This window comes from Artemia franciscana, unplaced genomic scaffold (genome assembly GCF_032884065.1).
Source record: "Artemia franciscana unplaced genomic scaffold, ASM3288406v1 PGA_scaffold_56, whole genome shotgun sequence".
NCBI classification, from domain to species: domain Eukaryota; kingdom Metazoa; phylum Arthropoda; class Branchiopoda; order Anostraca; family Artemiidae; genus Artemia; species Artemia franciscana.
Genome location: NW_027062696.1, coordinates 688,288 through 709,316, shown reverse-complemented (window position 1 = coordinate 709,316; position 21,029 = coordinate 688,288). Strand labels below are relative to the sequence as shown.

Genomic DNA, 21,029 nt, shown 5'->3' with positions numbered 1-21,029 from the left:
TTAAAATGACTTGTGGCTATCCAAGCTGTTTAATTTGTCAGATATGTTTGCGAAGCTATACGATATTAACTTGTCTCTTCAAGGAAAAATTGCGATATATTTACTTCAAACGATAAAATTGAAAGTTTTATTAAAAAGATCAGCGTTTGGAAAAGTAGGGTCGAAAAAAGTTCGTTCGAAATATTTTCCAGTGTCGACAATTTTGTAATTGAGAAAATACATCGTAAAAATTTTATTGCAAAAACTATTGTAGATCACTTAAAAGCGCTAGAAATACAGTTCCGGACATATTTTAATTTAAATATTGATTTACAAAAAATTGTTTGGACTCAAAAGCCGTTTTGGATTGACTTAAGTGAGATTGATCGCCTGCCACTTAAAGCTCAAGAAGAATTTGCTGAGCTTTCGTGTGACTCAAACTTAAAACTACAATTACAAAAAAAGCCCTTGACTGAATTTTGGATTGGAACTAGAACTGAATTTCCCAAAATCGCTGATATGGCATTAAATGTACTTCTGCCATTCAAAACCACATATTTATGTGAAGTTACTTTCTCAGCTTTAAAACACATTAAATCCCAACATCGTTCTGTGATAAAAATGTTGAAGAGGTCTTACGTCCGACAGTTTCAAACATTACACCCAGATTTGATTTGTTATGCAATAAAAAACAGGCACATCCATCTCATTAAATGTTTGACGTAAACTTTAATTTAACATTTACCATGCAACTACTTGGATATATTTGAGAGAACTAAGACGGTCAGAATCCACTTTTTTTTCAGACTATAATAAAAAGATTTCTATAACATTTTGTGCAAATTTCAATTTTAGATTTTTATATGTTCCAAAACGAATTCTAAATTTATGTATTTTCATATGCATATGTGTATTGTTACCTAATAAATATATCATCAAAAAACATTAATTCATTTTTCTTTTATATTTGTTGGGGTCGTTAAGAAACTCGCAATCATAAATGGGATCGGGAATTACGAAAGTTTAAGAAGCCCTGTTCTAGAGGCCTTTTTAAGCAACCAAAAATTTGGAGAGCAACTAGGCCCCCTTCTACGCCCCTTTTTCTCTGAATCATCCAATCAAAGCTTTGAGACAGCCATTTAACCAAAAAAGTAAAATCAATAAGCAAATTTTGTTTTAATTATTCATGTACGGTGAGCAAAATAACTTGTTTTAATCCTAAAACGTTCAGAAATTAAATAGAAAACAAAATCTAGCTGTAAGTAAGGAGTGACATTAGAAACTCAAAACGAATAGAAATTATTCCGTATATGAAAGGGGCTGTTTTCTGCTCAATGTTCAGCTCTTTACACTAAAGTTTGGCTCTTTCTCACAACTCTACTTTTTAAACAATAAAAAGCTTTAACGTAAAGAGCGGGGTGTCGAGGAGGAAAAGCCCCTTTCATATACGGAGTAATTTCTGTTCGTTTTAAGTTTTTATGTCACTCCTTACTTTCATTTTAAAAAAACGGGGTATTGAGAAGGGGACAGCCCCTGTCCTATACTAATAATTTCTGTTTATTTTAAGTTTTAATGTCACTCCTTACTTTCAGTAAAAAAAACCTGTTTTCTTATTTAATATACATATATATACATATATATATATATATATATATATATATATATATATATATATATATATATATATATATATATATATATATATATATATATACGCATTGTCTTTGTGTGGCAGATAAATTCCCATTTTCTGCGACACAAAGACATAAAAGGACAATAAACTTACACATCTTAGAAATTTGGGAAATAAAAGGGCAAAAAAGTGATACATTCTGTAAATTCAGGACATAAAACAGAACCTTTCCCAACTGGACATATATTTTGGTTTAAAAAAAATTTCACTTTTCAAAAAAGTAGTGCTATCTCTCGTTTTTTTTGTTTAGTTTTTTTTCTTTTTTTTGTGAGCATCAATGTTTTGCCAGAGATATTGTAAGTGACGGGTTTCCTCCTAAGTAAGGATTTACAGGTTTATATGAGTTTCGTGCTTTCACACAAAGCCATTTTGTATCAATGTTTTGTATGGATTTTTTTTTTCGTTTTCATTTTATTTGATGTTAACTTGCTTGTTCGACAAAGGTTTAAAAACGGTCTTTTGGCCAATAATATAGGTCTTTTATAATATAATATAGGTCATATAGGTCAATAATAAGGGTCCTTTGGCCAATAAACTGGTAAGGAAAAACGACCTTTAATTTTTGAGATTTCAAGATGAACATATTTTCGCTAAAAATGACACATTTTTGTATGCTCTGGGAACACATTCATGTATCAAAAAGTTGTCAACCCTGCCCCAAAGCAGATCTCGGTTAAAAAAAAATCAAATAAACTCCTTGGTCCAAATTTCCAGTGTAACACTGTTCTAAACAGAACTGTATCGATGCTTATTTCAACACGCGTTAAGGATGGACTAAGCCACTAAGCCATCGCTTACTGACTGACAGGCAAACCCATCTATCTTGGCTGGCAGTAGTGACGCTTGTCTAACATTTAACCATTCATTTATGTCTTAGCTAAAAGTTTAAAAATTGCATAGATAAATCAAATATTTCCAAAATCGATTAGGGGAATGAGAGAGAGAGATCCTCTGCGCTACCTCAAGGGTAATGTGGACCATTACCCTTGACGAACCGTTAAATATTTTGAGGCAATATATTGTAAGAGTGTAAAGAGTGTATGAGTGTATACACTATAGTTACAACTATAGAATCAAAGTGTAAGTTGCAACTATAGAATCAAAGAGTAACTATAGTTGTTCTTTGATTCTCATTGAAGTAACTCAAATAGCTGCTCTTCTCTACGTGGACAAGTAGCGACAATTGTATTTATTATTATTGGTGCTGGTTTTTATTTGTGTTTAGATTAGTTTTCTTTTAATTTTCCATCTTGTGCTGAAGACGCCTTATTTTGATACAGGCGAAATATCCGCGTTGTTTTAGTCTTTCAATTCTACTGGCCGTCGTCTCGTTTGAAGTTTTCTTTTTGTAGAATTTCATCTCTCTTGATTGTTATTGTCATATGTGGCCAGTTCGGCTTAAGAACTTTCATTAGGCAATATATTGTAAGAGTGTTAACTGCTTGACTATTGGATTCGACATATTTTAGTTTTAACCTTCGATGTAAGCTAATTGGGAAAAATGAATTGGTGGGTAGAAAGAAGGACATGTTAATGTTTGAGAACAAACTTATCTTATTCTGAAAAGTTTTGAGACAAGCTAAAGGTGTCTTAACGGACTAATATATATATATATATATATATATATATATATATATATATATATATATATATATATATATATATATATATATATATATATATATATATATATATATATATATATATATATATATATATATATATATATATATATATATATATATATATATATATATATATATGTATATATATATATATATATAATGTTAACTATATATGTAAGTTTTGTTTTGGCCTTCTGTGTAAACTACTCTGTCCCATCTTGATTTTATCGCTGCTGTATACTATTGTTTCAAAGGCTGCTCTTATTTTAATTTTTTATCAATTTTTTATCTTTTTTTTTTTTTAATCTTTATTTTAGGTATATTGGTGATTTAGAAGATTTTCTTGCTGCAAACAGAGGGTTGAGTTTTTTGTCTTCATGTCAGGAGGATCCATTCAAATCCATCAAAAGTCAAGGATTCAGTCAATCTTTTGTTGAATGTGATGATTACCTGTTCAGAGTTGGAAATAAGACACTTCCAAAAGGAATAAGAATGGATTTTGGAAGTGATTGGTTTGTCTTCCATCGCTTGTTTGCAGAATTTGCTGTGAATGATAGCGACCCTCTGATTCATGGGCTACAAACTATAGCCAATTTTAGTTACCTAGCACCAGAGGTAGTTTATTTTCATTTAATGATCTGATAGGTTACAGGTTTAAAATATACCCATATAAAATAGCTAGATGGATGAGTCAGGGACCCTTTTCTGGTACGTCTAGAGTTATATTTAGATATATATTATAATGCACGTATAGCATAAAAACCTTCTCCTGAGTTTGGCTCCCAATCCCCGCTTCAAAGTAATTTGACAAATCACGAAGCCATATATGCCACCCACATCACGTTGCCACCCACATCTGTTGGCGTTAATTATCTGATATTTTGCACATAAGAGTCCAGAATAAATCTAAAACAAAGCTCAGTTGGTTCGGTTTTGCAACAATGGAAAAAATATCAAAAATTTGATCCTAAAATTTCAACAATTGAAGTAGCTTTTAATCTATTCAAGGTAAAAATTTAAATTCTTAAGAAATAGTCTAAAAGAACCAGAAAAGCAAATATCTATTAAGATAGAGAATATGTTCTCTAGGGCAAACAGGAGCCAGTGAGGGCCCGTTAATCCGACCGAAGGACATTAGCTATCAGGTAGATCAAAGCATCTAAACTCTATCTTATAAAACTTGTCAACGTCCAATCTATCTAGATAACTTCGAAGACCACAGTGTCTTTCCATGACGAAAGTAAAACAGTTCAAAATAGGAATGATACATTTTTATTGACAGTGGATAGATATAAAATTATGTAACTGGATATTTCGAACACATATACAGTGTTCATCATCAGCAGTAAACTATTTTTACTGCTAAAGTAAAGTAGTTTTTACTGCTGATGATGAACACTGTATATGTGTTCTATATGTATATACTATTTGCTGTGCCTGCTATATCTTCGAGAAGAAGAAAACCTTCAGCTGGGGTTGCCGTTCTTGTCAAGTTTCGCCTTGCCACCCAGCTGTCTGATGAAGACGAACATTACATAGCTGTGAAAACCTGAGATACTTAAATGTTCTTCGTCTATCTTCCAATCGACTACTGTGATCTCCTGAGAACATTCTTCAAAGGATTCAGCCAAATCATCAATAATCAAGCAAGAGTTCGGTTCAATAATGTTGAGCCCGTCAAGTCTCTGTATGAATTATATGTCTGGTGTAATAGCCTTTATTTTATCATAGAACTCTTGCTACACACTGTAGCAATAATAGATATTTTCGAATTTTCTAAGGACATTTTATCATGAATTTGAACTATTCTCGTTAAAATTTTGTTTTGCCAGACATTGATGGACTGCAAAGAAATGATCTGAATGGGTTTTTAATTGATACATATTAATCTTCTCCCTGTCAACATACAATTAACCTTATCCAATCTCAATATGTTGAATAAATAACAGAAACCCAAAAAAATGAAATATATGTTTTCTTTAATAAATAAATAAATGGACTATAAATTTTTTAACATAGTTACATGGGACATAAGATAGGCACTTGAAAATATTTACATGGACAGTAATCAACAACATTAAAAAGGTACTTGAGATTTCCTCTCCTCAGAGACCGGGGAGCTGGCCGGAAGATGTGGTGTTCGAAAGGCGCGGCGCCTGCTGTTGCGGGTGAGGGCCAAAGGCTGGGCCCGGTCGGTGGGATATAAAAACAATAGTTTAATATTATGCACTTTTTAAAATACAATGGTTCCGCCTTGTGCAAAGAATAAATAAATAAAAACATATAAAAACACTTTAAATCAAACTGCTGAGCTGGAGACTGATACAGACTGTTGGGATAGAAAAAAGGGACCCTCCTCCCACAAATTATTGAACTTTCTTATGACTGAAACGTTGTTTGTACTCTAAATATACGCCTCGATCTGAATTAAGTTAATGCCCGTTTGGTAGTTCTCTCATACCGTCCATACACACACAGACTTTGTCCGATATGGCTGACATGGCATTTTTCTCAAATCTAACTGTGTAGTTTTAGTATTTTAAAGAGCAAATCGCCATGGTCTTCGCTCTTGGAATTAGATTATATTCTACACATTTCTTATAAACCCTCATGTCGAAAATTTCCTTTACATAGTCTGAAGGCATCCCTTTACAGACTTTTTTGATGTCCTCATTGTGCGTTTGCACACTGTACACCTTCGAACCTTTAAGCACACGATTGGATATTAAGTCGCTCCCTGTCTCGGATTTTGAAAATAACAGCTTATTTAGGGTCTGGCGATTCACTACCTCCCAGTAAATGGACTCGTCTCATTTGGTGTAATTTATTCGAGAGCTAATGTTATGAGTTAATATAGTAGCTAATTATTATGGAGACGCGAGAAGATGCCTTGGGATTTTGTCTATAACTTTTTGTACAGCTGTGCATTTCTCGCGCTAAATTAAGGTCCTTATCAAACTTACTCCAGTTAATATCACTTAGACTATCTCATAAGTTTCTACTCTTATTTTTGTCTAGATTTAGTGCCTTCTCACCTTCTTACCTGTTATTGGGTAACCAAAGTGTTAAATTATGAAGGTGCTTACCATACTCAGAGAGACTCAAAAAGTCAACCCTACTACGTGAATTCCTATCGCTTAATGTTCTTACCTTACATCCCCGTAATATTCAAAATGTAAATAAAATACAAAGTTATACTGGATCATCGCCTTATTTTAGCTATAATCCTTCCATTTGTCTTTAAAAAAATAACTTTTTTCCAGAGCTATTTTCATTTTGCCACACAAAATTCCCATTTTTGTACTAGAGTGGCCAATGCAAACATGAGGATTTTTAACTGGAAGGGTAAGAAGATTGATGGACAGTGCCACTGCAACAAAATTGTGGATGCCTGTGGCTGTAGTCCCTTAGCATATAGATTGGAGGTAATGTCACTCATTTAGTTCTTATATTATTCTCTCTTTAAACGAATCCAGTCGCTTGCTTAGCTCTTGGTACATAAGGAAGTAAGGCGTAGAATTCAAGTTTAAAAATGTGAGACATTGTTTTTGCTTTAGTTTTTGTCACTTGCAAGTTGCGAAGGATTATCACAATTTCCAAGTGTAAATTTCATTCAATTTTGCATAGTCTGAAATGAAAGTGTAGCACTTAGTCTGTGCTATTTTCTTCGATGTGGCTGTTAATGCTGATGGCTTTTTTTAATGAATATCTCTCCCTTTAAAAAAAAATGACCGGTAGGCTAATATTTTAAATTAGTTAGGTATATTTCATGTTAAGAATAATTATTTAATTGTAATTTCATTAATTACACTAGTCATTAAAAACGATAACAGGCAAAAAAAATATATAATGCAGGTTACAAAAAACATGCTGACAGTCTTTATTGAGATGTAATTTAATTTATTACTATAATCGTTCAACACGATAACAGACAAAAACATTCAGTGTAGGTAATTCAGCTACTGCTTGGTCAGTATAACCTCTCCCCCACCCTTCCCCAAGAAGGACTTATCTGTACCTGCCTCTTTAGATTTTAATTTTTGTGTATATTTGCTATTATATTTTCAATTAAAATCATTTCCTTTCTTATTTATCGTTAGAAGTATACACAAAAATAAAAATTTGCAACTGAATAATTTTACTGCTTTGTACGATGGAATAAATTTACGATAACAATTAATAATAAACCAAATAAATGTTCTTTATTTTGTTTTTATAATAGTTTTTATTCCTTCTCTCTACTCAATACTACACTAAGAAAGTTGGCACATTTTCTACAGGTTCAAATTATTAGATAGGCTTCCAAATTTTTATATTCCTTTAAATATAAGTTTAACGAGATAGCACCAACAAACTTATTCCTTTTTCTTTTGTCCTAGGACGATGTCAACAACACCAGAGAAAGACGTGCAGATACTCACTTTGCGCGGAAATTTGATGCCAGAATCAGTCAATCAGTTCTGACGATTTTGGAGGAAGACATACTTGATCCTTATCCACCTGGTAATTTATTATATTTCTGTGAATTTATGCTAGAATATCAAAGTTTTCTACTGTTCTGGGAAAATGTCCAATTTTTCTCTTGTAGTGGTGGTGATAATTTTATCATCTTCTCCTTGAGTAGGTCATTGTTCTTCTCCACGTTTGATTTAAATGGGTTTGAATCTACAAGTTGAATTCTTTTCCATTCAATTTGAACTTAGCTAATGTTTAGCTAATAATAATAATAATAATAATTTATTACAAACCCGCTTATAAAAAAGAAGCATGAAGAAGCGGAGCAAAACAAAAGAAAAGAGAAATTAAAGACGAAAACAAATCAACCGAACATAATAATCACTAAATACAAACAAATCACACTTCAACTATCAAGCAAAAAAGTCGCTGGGAAATCAAATAATAGTGCCCTGTGTTTCACGAGAGCTTGTTTTTCAAAATTCGGCATGAACTCAACAGGATCAGGTATATGATACTTTTCTAGCAGACCAGTGTTACGGAGGTAAAGTGGCAGACCAAGCAGAAACTTTAAATATTTGCAAAAGCCTGAACGGATTCGCAACATATCCGAATTCGATAGCCAATGCCAAACGGGTGAGATGTAGTGAGCAAAGGGAAGAGCGACGGCACGATACAACCTAGCAAGAATATGCTTATTAAATTTAAACTTCAGAGCTGCAAGTTTAGCATACCCAGACCGAAAAACCCGGACAGAACCTGGTCAACAAAAAGAGCACGCGAGCTTCTGAGGTCGCTTCCATATGTGATACCTAGGTACTTCAACTTGCGGCTTGGAAGTACTACTTTGCCCTGCAACGGTAACACGGGTAGCCTCGCGACGGGCAACTTCAGACGGCGCACGCGGGGGTTCAAATACAAGAAATTCTGTTTTAGCAGGGTTAATAACCAGACCAATATTAGTATAACCTCGACTTAGGAGATCGATATTAGCTTGAAGGTTACAAAGCGATGTGCTCACCAGTAATATGTCGTCGGCGTAGCACAGTAGGCTCACATCCATACATTCAGTGTTAAAACCACCGTTAATCTTTTTTGTTACCGACGAGGTTAGTGAATTGAAGAGTACAGGGCTTAGAACCGACCCTTGACGCAGTCCCCGGTGAAGCTTAATCGGTTTCGACAGGAATTCACTACTCAACTTAACACGGATAAGGCTACTCGAATACCAGTGCCATAGGACGGCCGCTACATGTGGGTTCACACCTTGGTGCAGCAGGTTCAAAATTAACTTTGAATGAATTACCGAATCAAACGCCGCGGACACATCTACTGCACAAATTAAAAGAGTCCGTGATTGATTCTGAGCTTTCGATACTATACGCGTAAGGAGGCGATGTGCAAATGCACAACCGAGGTGGCGAACCGACTAAACTCATTATAAACCGTTTCAGTTTATACAGCTCACTACAAATCGTTTCAATTAATGATTGCAGTTGAATTCTAAAATGATGTGCATACAATTTAATTCATTTTGTGTATTTTACCGTTTTTGTCCTTTTTTGTGTTACGTGGGCTCTTATTTAACGTGTTTGTGAAATACTGGATTTCAGGGTCAGTCACTGATAAATTATCTATATATCTGGGGAAATTAATTTTATATTTTCTAACATAAAGCACAGTCGCCATAATTTTTTAAAGGCCTAATTTATAAACCATTGTCCTGTTTATGATAAATCCAGACACGTTAGTAAAACACTTTCTTAGTCTTCAAAAACCACCGTGGAAACCAAGTGTAGTGTTCAAATTACAACAACTTAATCAAAGACCCCCTCAGAAAATTGGCGATAGATGGGGAGAATAAACTTACAGAGGGGAGGTTTTTAAATGAGAATGTGTAATTATAAAAATTTGAATCACTTCTGTTGTATTTTCAGGCAGCAAAATGTTTCAAATAGATCCAATGTTTTCAAAAATTTTTTGAAATGGATCCAAAGACAAAGGGGAGAATAAATAGAAGACTGGTTTTGAAAATGAATTTTCGTTTTATTGTCTTTCTTTTTCCTTGGTTGACTTAGGTCCCTCCTTGGTAGGGTCTATGAATGGAATACGTAAAATCAGAACAAAATTTGTAATGGAGCCTGGTATTCTAGCATTACAACAACGATTTCTAGCCTTTGAATAGCTTATAAGTGTCCCATCCTCTTTTGTTTTTTATTTGAATATTTTTGTTTCTGGGACATCATTCCTATTAAAGTACGAGGGGAGAGTGAAGGGTATAAGTTTTTTTGCAGAAAGAGCATTTTTTCATATAGTAGGATTTCTTTTGAAGGCTTTCCGATCATTTCTGTAAAACCAAAAACATATTTTTTGCTTCCCGTTTTTTCCCTGCATCTTTTTACAAGATTGGCCACCTGTGCAAATTAATCCCAAAGTGACAGTATTGCCAAGTCTTTTTCTAGACATTTAGGACAAATGGAATTAAAAAATGAGTTTAATAACCAACTTCGGCAAAATCTGTGCTTTGAAGACTGTTCGGCCTTCATCATTTGTGTTATCTGTTCCTGCTTCATCGGCAAGTGGCACCTGCAGGCTTTTTAGATGCTTCATTCATTGTCGTTCAAAAGACACAATTTATTATTACTTATCATACATAGACGAAACTATAAATTGCTACAGCTCAAAACTTGTTTATTGCAGGCAACGACTTTAATTTTGGACGGCCAAGCTGACTTTGACTTCCATATGCATATCCTTTTCTGTTCTTTAAGAATTATCGGATAGTATATCCTACAATGCGTTTTTATTCTGATTAATTAAAAAAAAATTCATAACTTGTTTTTAAAGAAAAGTAAAAAGCTCCATTAAGCCAAACATGAGCCGAAATGAAGTTAAATAATCTTCCAAGCGTAGAACTGCCACAAATCACTATCAATCTATATATATCTATATATATATAAATAAGTTGTCTGTCTGTGTGTCTGTCTGTGGATCAGGTGACGTCATGTTTCTGTGTTGACTGACGTCATGAAATTAGTTGTCGTCATTTTTGCTTTGACGGTGACGTCATTCAAGATATTTAAGACATATGTTCACCTAGAAATCTATTAATGTTTAAGTTTACAATGACTGATGAACTTACCATGGCAAAAGCCGATGAAGATGCTCAAAGAGTCTATGCCAAAAAACTTGCTGCTGATAGAGAAAGTCAGAAAAGAAAGCGTGCCGAGGAATCAAAAGAACAGCAAGGAAACAGGCTTGAGGCTGATAGAGAAAGAAAGAACAGAAAGCGTGCCGAGGAATCAAAAGAACAGCAAGGAAACCGGCTTGAGGCTGATAGAGAAAGAAAGAACAGAAAGCGTGCCGAGGAATCAAAAGAACAGCAAGGAAACAGGCTTGAGGCTGATAGAGAAAAAAAGAACAGAAAGCGTGCCGAGGAACTACCAGAGCAACGCGGAAGCAGACTTGCTGCTAAAAGAGAAAGTGAAAAAAGAAGGCGTGCCGAGGAATTACAAGAACAGCAAGAAATCAGGCTTGCTGCTGATAGAGAAAGTAAGAAAAGAAAGCGTGCCGAGGAATCAGAGCAACCTGAAAGTTATCGCCTGGCATTCAGGTACAACCCAGTCGATGATTATAGCTTGAGTAGATGTGTTCAAATTGGGACAATGTCTAAAATTTGTCCCTATTGCAAGGCCTTGAAATTCAATGGTGAAACAATGGGAATGTGTTGCGCCTCAGGAAAAGTTAAACTTCCTCTATTGGCTGCACCACCAGAGCCATTGAAGACGAATGAATGCTTGCCTGAAAAATTCTAATTTATGGGCACACGTAAAAATATTAAAATTAACTACAAATATGCGTGTCCGATTGCAAAACGATGACTCTGGTCACACATTTTCAGATCAATTGCTGACAATTGGAAACGGAAAGCTCCCAGTAGACTCAATTTCAGGACGTATACAACTACCTGCTGATTTCTGTAATTTAGTGACGTCCAAAAATGAATTGATTGAAAAAGTATTTCCGAATATTCTAAAAAATTATAAAAATAATAAATGGCTAAGTGAAAGAGCGATTCTCGCACCAAAAATATAGACGTCCACGAAATCAACAATATTGTTTTGACCAAGATTCGAGACCAGGCAGTCCTTTACAAGTCAGTCGACACAGTTTTGGAACCAAATGAAGCGGTTAATTATCCATCTGAATTTTTAAATTCCATAGATCTTTCAGGGTTTCCACCACACGTGCTACAACTAAAAATAGGCGTACCAATAATACTTTTAAGAAATATAAACCCTCCAAAGCTTTGCAATGGCACTCGACTTGCCGTAAAAAAAACAATGGAAAACCTAATAGAGGCCACAATCTTGACAGGGCCTTTTGAGGGTGAGGCTGTTCTTATTCCTCACATTCCCATGATTCCAACGGATCTAACTTCCTCTATTAGCTGCACCACCAGAGCCATTGAAGACGAATGAATGCTTGCCTGAAAAATTCTAATTTATGGGCACACGTAAAAATATTAAAATTAACTACAAATATGCGTGTCCGATTGCAAAACGATGACTCTGGTCAAACATTTTCAGATCAATTGCTGACAATTGGAAACGGAAAGCTCCCAGTAGACTCAATTTCAGGACGTATACAACTACCTGCTGATTTCTGTAATTTAGTGACGTCCAAAAATGAATTGATTGAAAAAGTATTTCCGAATATTCTAAAAAATTATAAAAATAATAAATGGCTAAGTGAAAGAGCGATTCTCGCACCCAAAAAATATAGACGTCCACGAAATCAACAATATTGTTTTGACCAAGATTCGAGACCAGGCAGTCCTTTACAAGTCAGTCGACACAGTTTTGGAACCAAATGAAGCGGTTAATTATCCATCTGAATTTTAAATTCCATAGATCTTTCAGGGTTTCCACCACACGTGCTACAACTAAAAATAGGCGTACCAATAATACTTTTAAGAAATATAAACCCACCAAAGCTTTGCAATGGCACTCGACTTGCCGTAAAAAAAAACAATGGAAAACCTAATAGAGGCCACAATCTTGACAGGGCCTTTTGAGGGTGAGGCTGTTCTTATTCCTCGCATTCCCATGATTCCAACGGATCTGCCTTTTCAATTTAAAAGATTGCAATTCCCAATTCGATTAGCATTTGCAATCACCATTAACAAAGCTCAAGGTCAATCATTAGAAAAATGTGGTATAGATCTTAATACTGATTGTTTTTCCCATGGACAATTGTACGTTGCATGTTAGAGGGTCGGTAAACCTGACAATCTATTTATATGCAGCGACAATTGGACAGCGAAGAATGTTGTATATTCGCAAGTTTTACGCAGTTAATTTGTATTGTATCTATCTATCTATCTATCTATATAAAAACGAGTTGTGTGTATCCATGTTTGTTTGTTTGTAAAATGAGCGTTTGCATATGATGTCATTATTAGTACATATGGCTTTGTATATGCAGAGACAATGGGAAAGCCAAGAATGTTGTATATTCGCAATTTTTACGTAGTTTAACTCCTGCAGACGAAATGAATGCTTGCCTAAAAAATTCTAATTTATGGGCACACGTAAAAATATTAAAATTAACTACAAATATGCGTGTTCGATTGCAAAACGATGACTCTGGTCAAACAGTAGACTCAATTTCAGGACGTATACAACTACCTGCTGATTTCTGTAATTTAGTGACGTCCAAAAATGAATTGATTGAAAAAGTATTTCCGAATATTCTAAAAAATTATAAAAATAATAAATGGCTAAGTGAAAGAGCGATTCTCGCACCCAAAAATATAGACGTCCACGAAATCAACAATATTGTTTTGACCAAGATTCGAGACCAGGCAGTCCTTTACAAGTCAGTCGACACAGTTTTGGAACCAAATGAAGCGGTTAATTATCCATCTGAATTTTTAAATTCCATAGATCCTTCAGGGTTTCCACCACACGTGCTACAACTAAAAATAGGCGTACCAGTAATACTTTTAAGAAATATCAACCCACCAAAGCTTTGCGATGGCACGCGACTTGCCGTAAAAAAAAACAATGGAAAACCTAATAGAGGCCACAATCTTGACAGGGCCTTATGAGGGTGAGGCTGTTCTTATTCCTCGCATTCCCATGATTCCAACGGATCTGCTTTTTCAATTTAAAATATTGCAATTCCCAATTCGATTAGTATTTGCAATCACCATTAACAAAGCTCAAGGTCAATCATTAGAAAAATGTGGTATAGATCTTAATACTGATTGTTTTTCCCATGGACAATTGTACGTTGCATGTTCGAGGGTCGGTAAACCTGACAATGTATTTATATGCAGCGACAATTGGACAGCGAAGAATGTTGTATATTCGCAAGTTTTACGCAGTTAATTTGTATTGTATCTATCTATCTATCTATCTATATAAAAACGAGTTGTGTGGATGCATGTTTGTTTGTTTGTAAAAAGAGCGTTTGCATATGACGTCATTATTAGTACATACGGCTTTGTATATGCACAGACAATGGGAAAGCCAAGAATGTCGTTTATTCGCAATTTTTACGTAGTTTGAAACACATATATAAATCTATCTATATTCACAGGTGGGACACAGGGACACAACTACAATGGCGCATAACTAATATGGCGCGTAACGACTTACGCGCGCGGGGGGGCTTGGGGGGGCGCGAAGCGCCCCACCAACTAGGTGTTGGGGTGGCGCGAAGCGCCACCCCAACAGCTAGTATATAAATAAGTTGTCTGTGTGTGTATGTGTGTGTGTCGAGTGACGTCATGTTTGTGTGTCGACTGACGTCATGTTTGTCGACTGACGTCATGTTTGTCGACTGACGTCATTATAAGGATTGAGCTGTATGCGTCATGAAGTTGTTTGTCGACTGACGTCATGTTTGTCAACTGATGAAATTACATACCGGGACACCGGGACAAAAATGACGACCGGGACACAGGGAATATAAATGACGACCGGGAACCTCAAAGAGAAATGACAGACTGGGACACCCGGACACAAATCACGACCGGGACACAGGGAATATAAATAACGACCGGGACATAGGGACACAACTACAACGGGGATGCCGGGGGCACAGGCGGGATATATAAATGACGACCGGGACACAGGGATTGTTCGAATAGAAATTACAGACCGGGACACAAATGAAGACCGGGACACCGGGACACAGGGAATATAAATGACGACCAGGACACTCAGAGAGAAATTACAAACTGGGATACTGGGACACAAATGACGACCGGGACACAGGGAATATAAATGACGACCGGGACACAGGGACACATCATTAGAATAATGAGGTATAGATCTGAATACGGATTGTTTTTCCCATGGACAATCATATGTTGCATGTTCAAGAGTCAGTAAACCTGAGAATCTATTTATATGCACAGACAATGGGACAGCGAAGAATGTTGTATATTCGCATGTTTTACGTAGTTAAAAACATATATATATATATATATATATATATATATATATATATATATATATATATATATATATATATATATATATATATATATATTGTCTGTCTGTGTGTCTGTCGGGTAACGTCATGTTTCTGTGTCGACTGACGTCATGAAGTTAGTTGTCGTCATTTTTGCTATGACGGTGACGTCATTAAAGATATTTAAGACATATATGTTCACGCAGAAATCTATTAATGTTTAAGTTTAAAATGACTGATGAACTTACAATGGCAAAAGCCGATGAAGATGCTCAAAGAGTCTATGCCAAAAAACTTGCTGCTGATAGAGAAAGTCAGAAAAGAAAGCGTGCCGAGGAATCAAAAGAACAGCAAGGAAACAGGCTTGAGGCTGATAGAGAAAGAAAGAACAGAAAGCGTGCCGAGGAACTACCAGAGCAACGCGAAAGCAGACTTGCTGCTAAAAGAGAAAGTGAAAAAAGAAGGCGTGCCGAGGAATCACAAAAACAACAAGAAATCAGGCTTGCTGCTGATAGAGAAAGTAAGAAAAGAAAGCGTGCCGAGGAATCACAAGAACAGCAAGAAATCAGGCTTGTTGCTGATAGAGAAAGTAAGAAAAGAAAGCGTGCCGAGGAATCAGAGCAACCTGAAAGTTATCGCCTGGCATTCAGGTACAGCCCAGTCGATGATTATAGCTTGAGTAGATGTGTTCAAATCGGGACAATGTCTAAAATTTGTCCCTATTGCAAGGCCTTGAAATTCAATGGTGAAACAATGGGAATGTGTTGCGCCTCAGTAGAAGTTAAACTTCCTCTATTGGCTGCACCACCAGAGCCATTAAAGACTTTCCTTACTGGAACTACGTCAGAATCTAAGCGTTTTTGTCACAAATCAGAAAATACAACTCATGTTTCCAAATGACGTCGTTTGGAGCCCAAATCGAAAATCCAGATCAATTTATGTCTACTTTCAAAGTAAAAGGGCAAATTTATCATAGAGCAGGGTCCCTTCTACCATTCTCAGGCGAGAATCATAAATTTTTACAATTGTACTTCATCAGTAATAGAAATTCTTAATTGAATACACGTTGCGAAATTTCTCCCAACGTTGAAAGGACAATCGTTTCCCAATTGCAACATCTATTCCACGAAAATAATAATTTAGTGCGTCTGTTCAAAACAGCCATCGATTTGATGCCTACTGATACGCATAAAATTGTTATTTCCCCTGACTAAACGCCTCCTGGCCAACATGTGCGTATATACAATGCTCTATCGACGAAGTGGCAATCGTTATGGTCGGTGATCAGTTTTTACCTCGAGATATTATTCTTCATAAGCGAAACGCTCAGTTGTTAAGAATTGCTGAAACTCATCGATGCTACGATGCCCTACAATATCCTATCATTTTTTGGGATGGAGCCGACGGCTATCACTTTAATAATAAATTGATGAATCCAGCCACTAACAAAGAAATGAATAAGAAATGCAGTGCAATGCATTATTATTCCTATAGACTAATGATTCGGCAGGATGAAGAAAATTATATTTTAAAATGCCGTGAATTGTTTCACCAATTTGTCGTTGATATGTATGCTAAAATTGAATCTGAACGTTTGCTATATATCCGCCTGAATCAGACCAAGCTCCGCTCTGAACAATACATTCATTTGCGAGATGCCGTTATAAATGACGGTAATACCACAAACGTTGGACGATTAACAATTTTACCTTCATCATATGCTGGCAGTCCCCATCATATGCATGAATATGCTCAAGATGCTATTGCGTATGTTCGTCTCTATGGTCGTCCAGATTTATTTATTACATTTACATGTAATCAATCTTGGGACGAGATACTGCAGCTTTTACTTCAAGGACAATCGGCGGTTCATAGGCATGACATTACGGCCCGTGTCTTCCGGCAAAAGTTGAAATCACTGATAAACTACATAGTAAAACTTGAAGTTGTTGGTTCAGTGCGATGCTGGATGTACTCAGTGGAATGGCAAAAACGAGGTTTGCCACACGCACATATATTAATCTGGCTACATAAAAAAATTACTTCGAACGAAATTGATGATTTGATTTCCGCTGAAATACCTGATAAAAATGTCGATAAGGGGTTACATGATATTATTGTAAAAAATATGATACATGGACCTTGCGGTGCACTGAACGAAAATTCACCATGCATGGCCAAAGGAAGGTGCACAAAGCAATATCCTCGACTTTTAGTATCCAACACAATTACTGGCAATGATGGTTACCCACAATATAGAAGAAGATCTACTGAAGATGGCGGTAAAACAGCAATAATAAAGAAGCGTAACGGTACCACCATCGAAGTAGATAACCAGTGGGTTGTTCCATATTCCCCATTATTATCAAAAACATTTAATGCACACATAAACGTTGAATACTGTAACTCCGTAAAGGCAATCAAATACATATGTAAATACCTCAACAAAAGCAGTGACATGGCAGTTTTTGGCTTGCAGCCCGAAATCAAAGATTTCGACGAAATCGTACAATATCAGGCTGGAAGATACATAAGCAGTAATGAAGCTGTTTGGCGAATTCTTTCATTTCCGATACATGAACGTAGTCCAGCTGTTGTTCACTTAGCTGTACATTTACAGAATGGTCAACGTGTTTATTTCTCGGAAACCAACGTGCAACAAAGAGCCCTGAATCCACCGGATACAAAATTAACAGCTTTTTTTTCGCTTTGCAAAAATGATTCTTTTGCAAAAAAACTGCTGTATACTGAAGTGCCTTCGTATTACACGTAGAATACTAAAAATAAAGTATTTGAACGTCGAAAACAGGGTAAGTCAGTCGACGGCCAACCTACCATCTTCAAAGATACCACGATAGGAAGACTCTACACCGTTCACCCCAATCAACATGAATGCTTCTTTCTACGCCTGCTTTTGGTGAATGTACCCGGTCCGACATCCTTTGAGTATTTGAGAACTGTAAACGGTACTATACATGACACTTACCGTAGTGCATGCCAAGCTCTGAATTTGTTGGAGAATGACCAACACTGGGATAACTGCATCAATGACGCGTGCGAAACGTCAACCCCAAGTCAAATTCGTGCATTGTTTGGCATCATTTTAACAACTTGCTCTCCATCAGCTCCTACAGAGTTATGGGAAAAATATAAGTCAAAAATGTCCGAAGATATACTCCATCGAAAACAGTTAGAGACGTCAGATATGACTTTTGATTTTACATCAGAAATTTATAACTACACTTTAGTTATTATAGAAGATTTGTGCGTACGTATGGCAAACAAACCTCTGCAGGATTTGGGAATGCCTTCACCAAACCGTATTGCTGCTGTTTCGACATGTGTAGAATTGGATCGTGAACAAAGTTACAGTACGAGTGATCTATTGTCGTATGTACAAAATAACATTTCCAAGTTAACATCGGAAAAAAAAGACATATATGATACGATAATGCATTGTGTCGATAACAACGTTGGAGAAATTTTCTTTTTGGATGCGCCAGGAGGTACTGGTAAAACGTTTGTGATAAAACTGATTCTGGCATCAATTCAATCAAAAAATGATAAAGCGTTGGCAATTGCGTCGTCCGGAATAGCCGCAACATTGCTGCCTGGTGGAAGAACTGCTCATTCCGCTTTGAAATTGCCTCTGAATTTGCATTCTACAGAAACTTCCACGTGCAATATTTCCAAATCATCTGGGATGGGTAAAGTATTGCAGCAATGCAAACTTATTATTTGGGATGAGTGCACAATGGCGCACAAAAAATCGCTCGAGGCTCTGGATCAATGCTTGAAAGATTTGAGAGGGAAGTCGAAACCCTTTGGCAGCACATTAATATTGCTTGCGGGAGATTTCAGGCAAACATTACCTATAATACCTAGATCAACTCCTGCAGACGAAATGAATGCTTGCCTGAAAAATTCTAATTTATGGGCACACGTAAAAATATTAAAATCACTGCTTTTGTTGAGGTATTTACATATGTATTTGATTGCCTTTACGGAGTTACAGTATTCAACGTTTATGTGTGCATTAAATGTTTTTGATAATAATGGGGAATATGGAACAACCCACTGGTTATCTACTTCGATGGTGGTACCGTTACACTTACCACCATACATGACACTTACCGTAGTGCATGCCAAAATCTGAATTTGTTGGAGAATGACCAACACTGGGATAACTGCATCAATGACGCGTGCGAAACGTCAACCCCAAGTCAAATTCGTGCATTGTTTGGCATCATTTTAACAACTTGCTCTCCATCAGCTCCTACAGAGTTATGGGAAAAATATAAGTCAAAAATGTCCGAAGATATACTCCATCGAAAACAGTTAGAGACGTCAGATATGACTTTTGATTTTACATCAGAAATTTATAACTACACTTTAGTTATTATAGAAGATTTGTGCGTACGTATGGCAAACAAACCTCTGCAGGATTTGGGAATGCCTTCACCTAACCGTATTGCTGCTGTTTCGACATGTGTAGAATTGGATCGTGAACAAAGTTACAGTACGAGTGATCTATTGTCGTATGTACAAAATAACATTTCCAAGTTAACATCGGAAAAAAAAGACATTTATGATACGATAATGCATTGTGTCGATAACAACGTTGGAGAAATTTTCTTTTTGGATGCGCCAGGAGGTACTGGTAAAACGTTTGTGATAAAACTGATTCTGGCATCAATTCAATCAAAAAATGATAAAGCGTTGGCAATTGCGTCGTCCGGAATAGCCGCAACATTGCTGCCTGGTGGAAGAACTGCTCATTCCGCTTTGAAATTGCCTCTGAATTTGCATTCTACAGAAACTTCCACGTGCAATATTTCCAAATCATCTGGGATGGGTAAAGTATTACAGCAATGCAAACTTATTATTTGGGATGAGTGCACAATGGCACACAAAAAATCGCTCGAGGCTCTGGATCAATGCTTGAAAGATTTGAGAGGGAAGTCGAAACCCTTTGGCAGCACATTAATATTGCTTGCGGGAGATTTCAGGCAAACATTACCTATAATACCTAGATCAACTCCTGCTGACGAAATGAATGCTTGCCTGAAAAATTCTAATTTATGGGCACACGTAAAAATATTAAAATTAACTACAAATATGCGTGTCCGATTGCAAAACGATGACTCTGGTCAAACATTTTCAGATCAATTGCTGGCAAGTGGAAACGGAAAGCTCCCAGTAGACTCAATTTCAGGACGTATACAACTACCTGCTGATTTCTGAAGTTTAGTGACGTCAAAAATGAATTGATTGAAAAAGTATTTCCGAATATTCTAAAAAATTATAAAAATAATAAATGGCTAAGTGAAAGAGCGATTCTCGCACCCAAAAATATAGACGTCCACAAAATCAACAATATTGTTTTAACCAAGATTCGAGACCAGGCAGTCCTTTACAAGTCAGTCGACACAGTTTTGGAACCAAATGAAGCGGTTAATTATCCATCTGAATTTTTAAACTCCATAGATCTTTCAGGGTTTCCACCACACGTGCTACAACTAAAAATAGGCGTACCAATAATACTTTTAAGAAATATCAACCCACCAAAGCTTTGCAATGGCACGCAACTTGCCGTAAAAAAAAAAACAATGGAAAACCTAATAGAGGCCACAATCTTGACAGGGCCTTTTGAGGGTGAGGCTGTTCTTATTCCTTGCATTCCCATGATTCCAACGGATCTGCCTTTTCAATTTAAAAGATTGCAATTCCCAATTCGATTAGCATTTGCAATCACCATTAACAAAGCTCAAGGTCAATCATTAGAAAAATGT

The 21,029-nt window shown here is 36.1% G+C and overlaps 1 protein-coding gene across 6 annotated transcripts in view; it reads left to right on the top strand.

Annotated features, from left to right (window-relative positions):
- The window catches only part of LOC136042014 (xylosyltransferase oxt-like), an 85,091-nt gene that overhangs the window by 41,732 nt on the left and 22,330 nt on the right, over positions 1–21,029 (top strand). For all 6 annotated transcript variants that reach the window (XM_065726859.1, XM_065726860.1, XM_065726855.1 and 3 more), the window contains 3 exons: positions 3,615–3,912; positions 6,561–6,722; positions 7,677–7,800. In XM_065726859.1, coding sequence (XP_065582931.1) covers positions 3,615–3,912; positions 6,561–6,722; positions 7,677–7,800 — 584 coding nt within the window. The remainder of the gene's footprint in view (positions 1–3,614; positions 3,913–6,560; positions 6,723–7,676; positions 7,801–21,029) is intronic.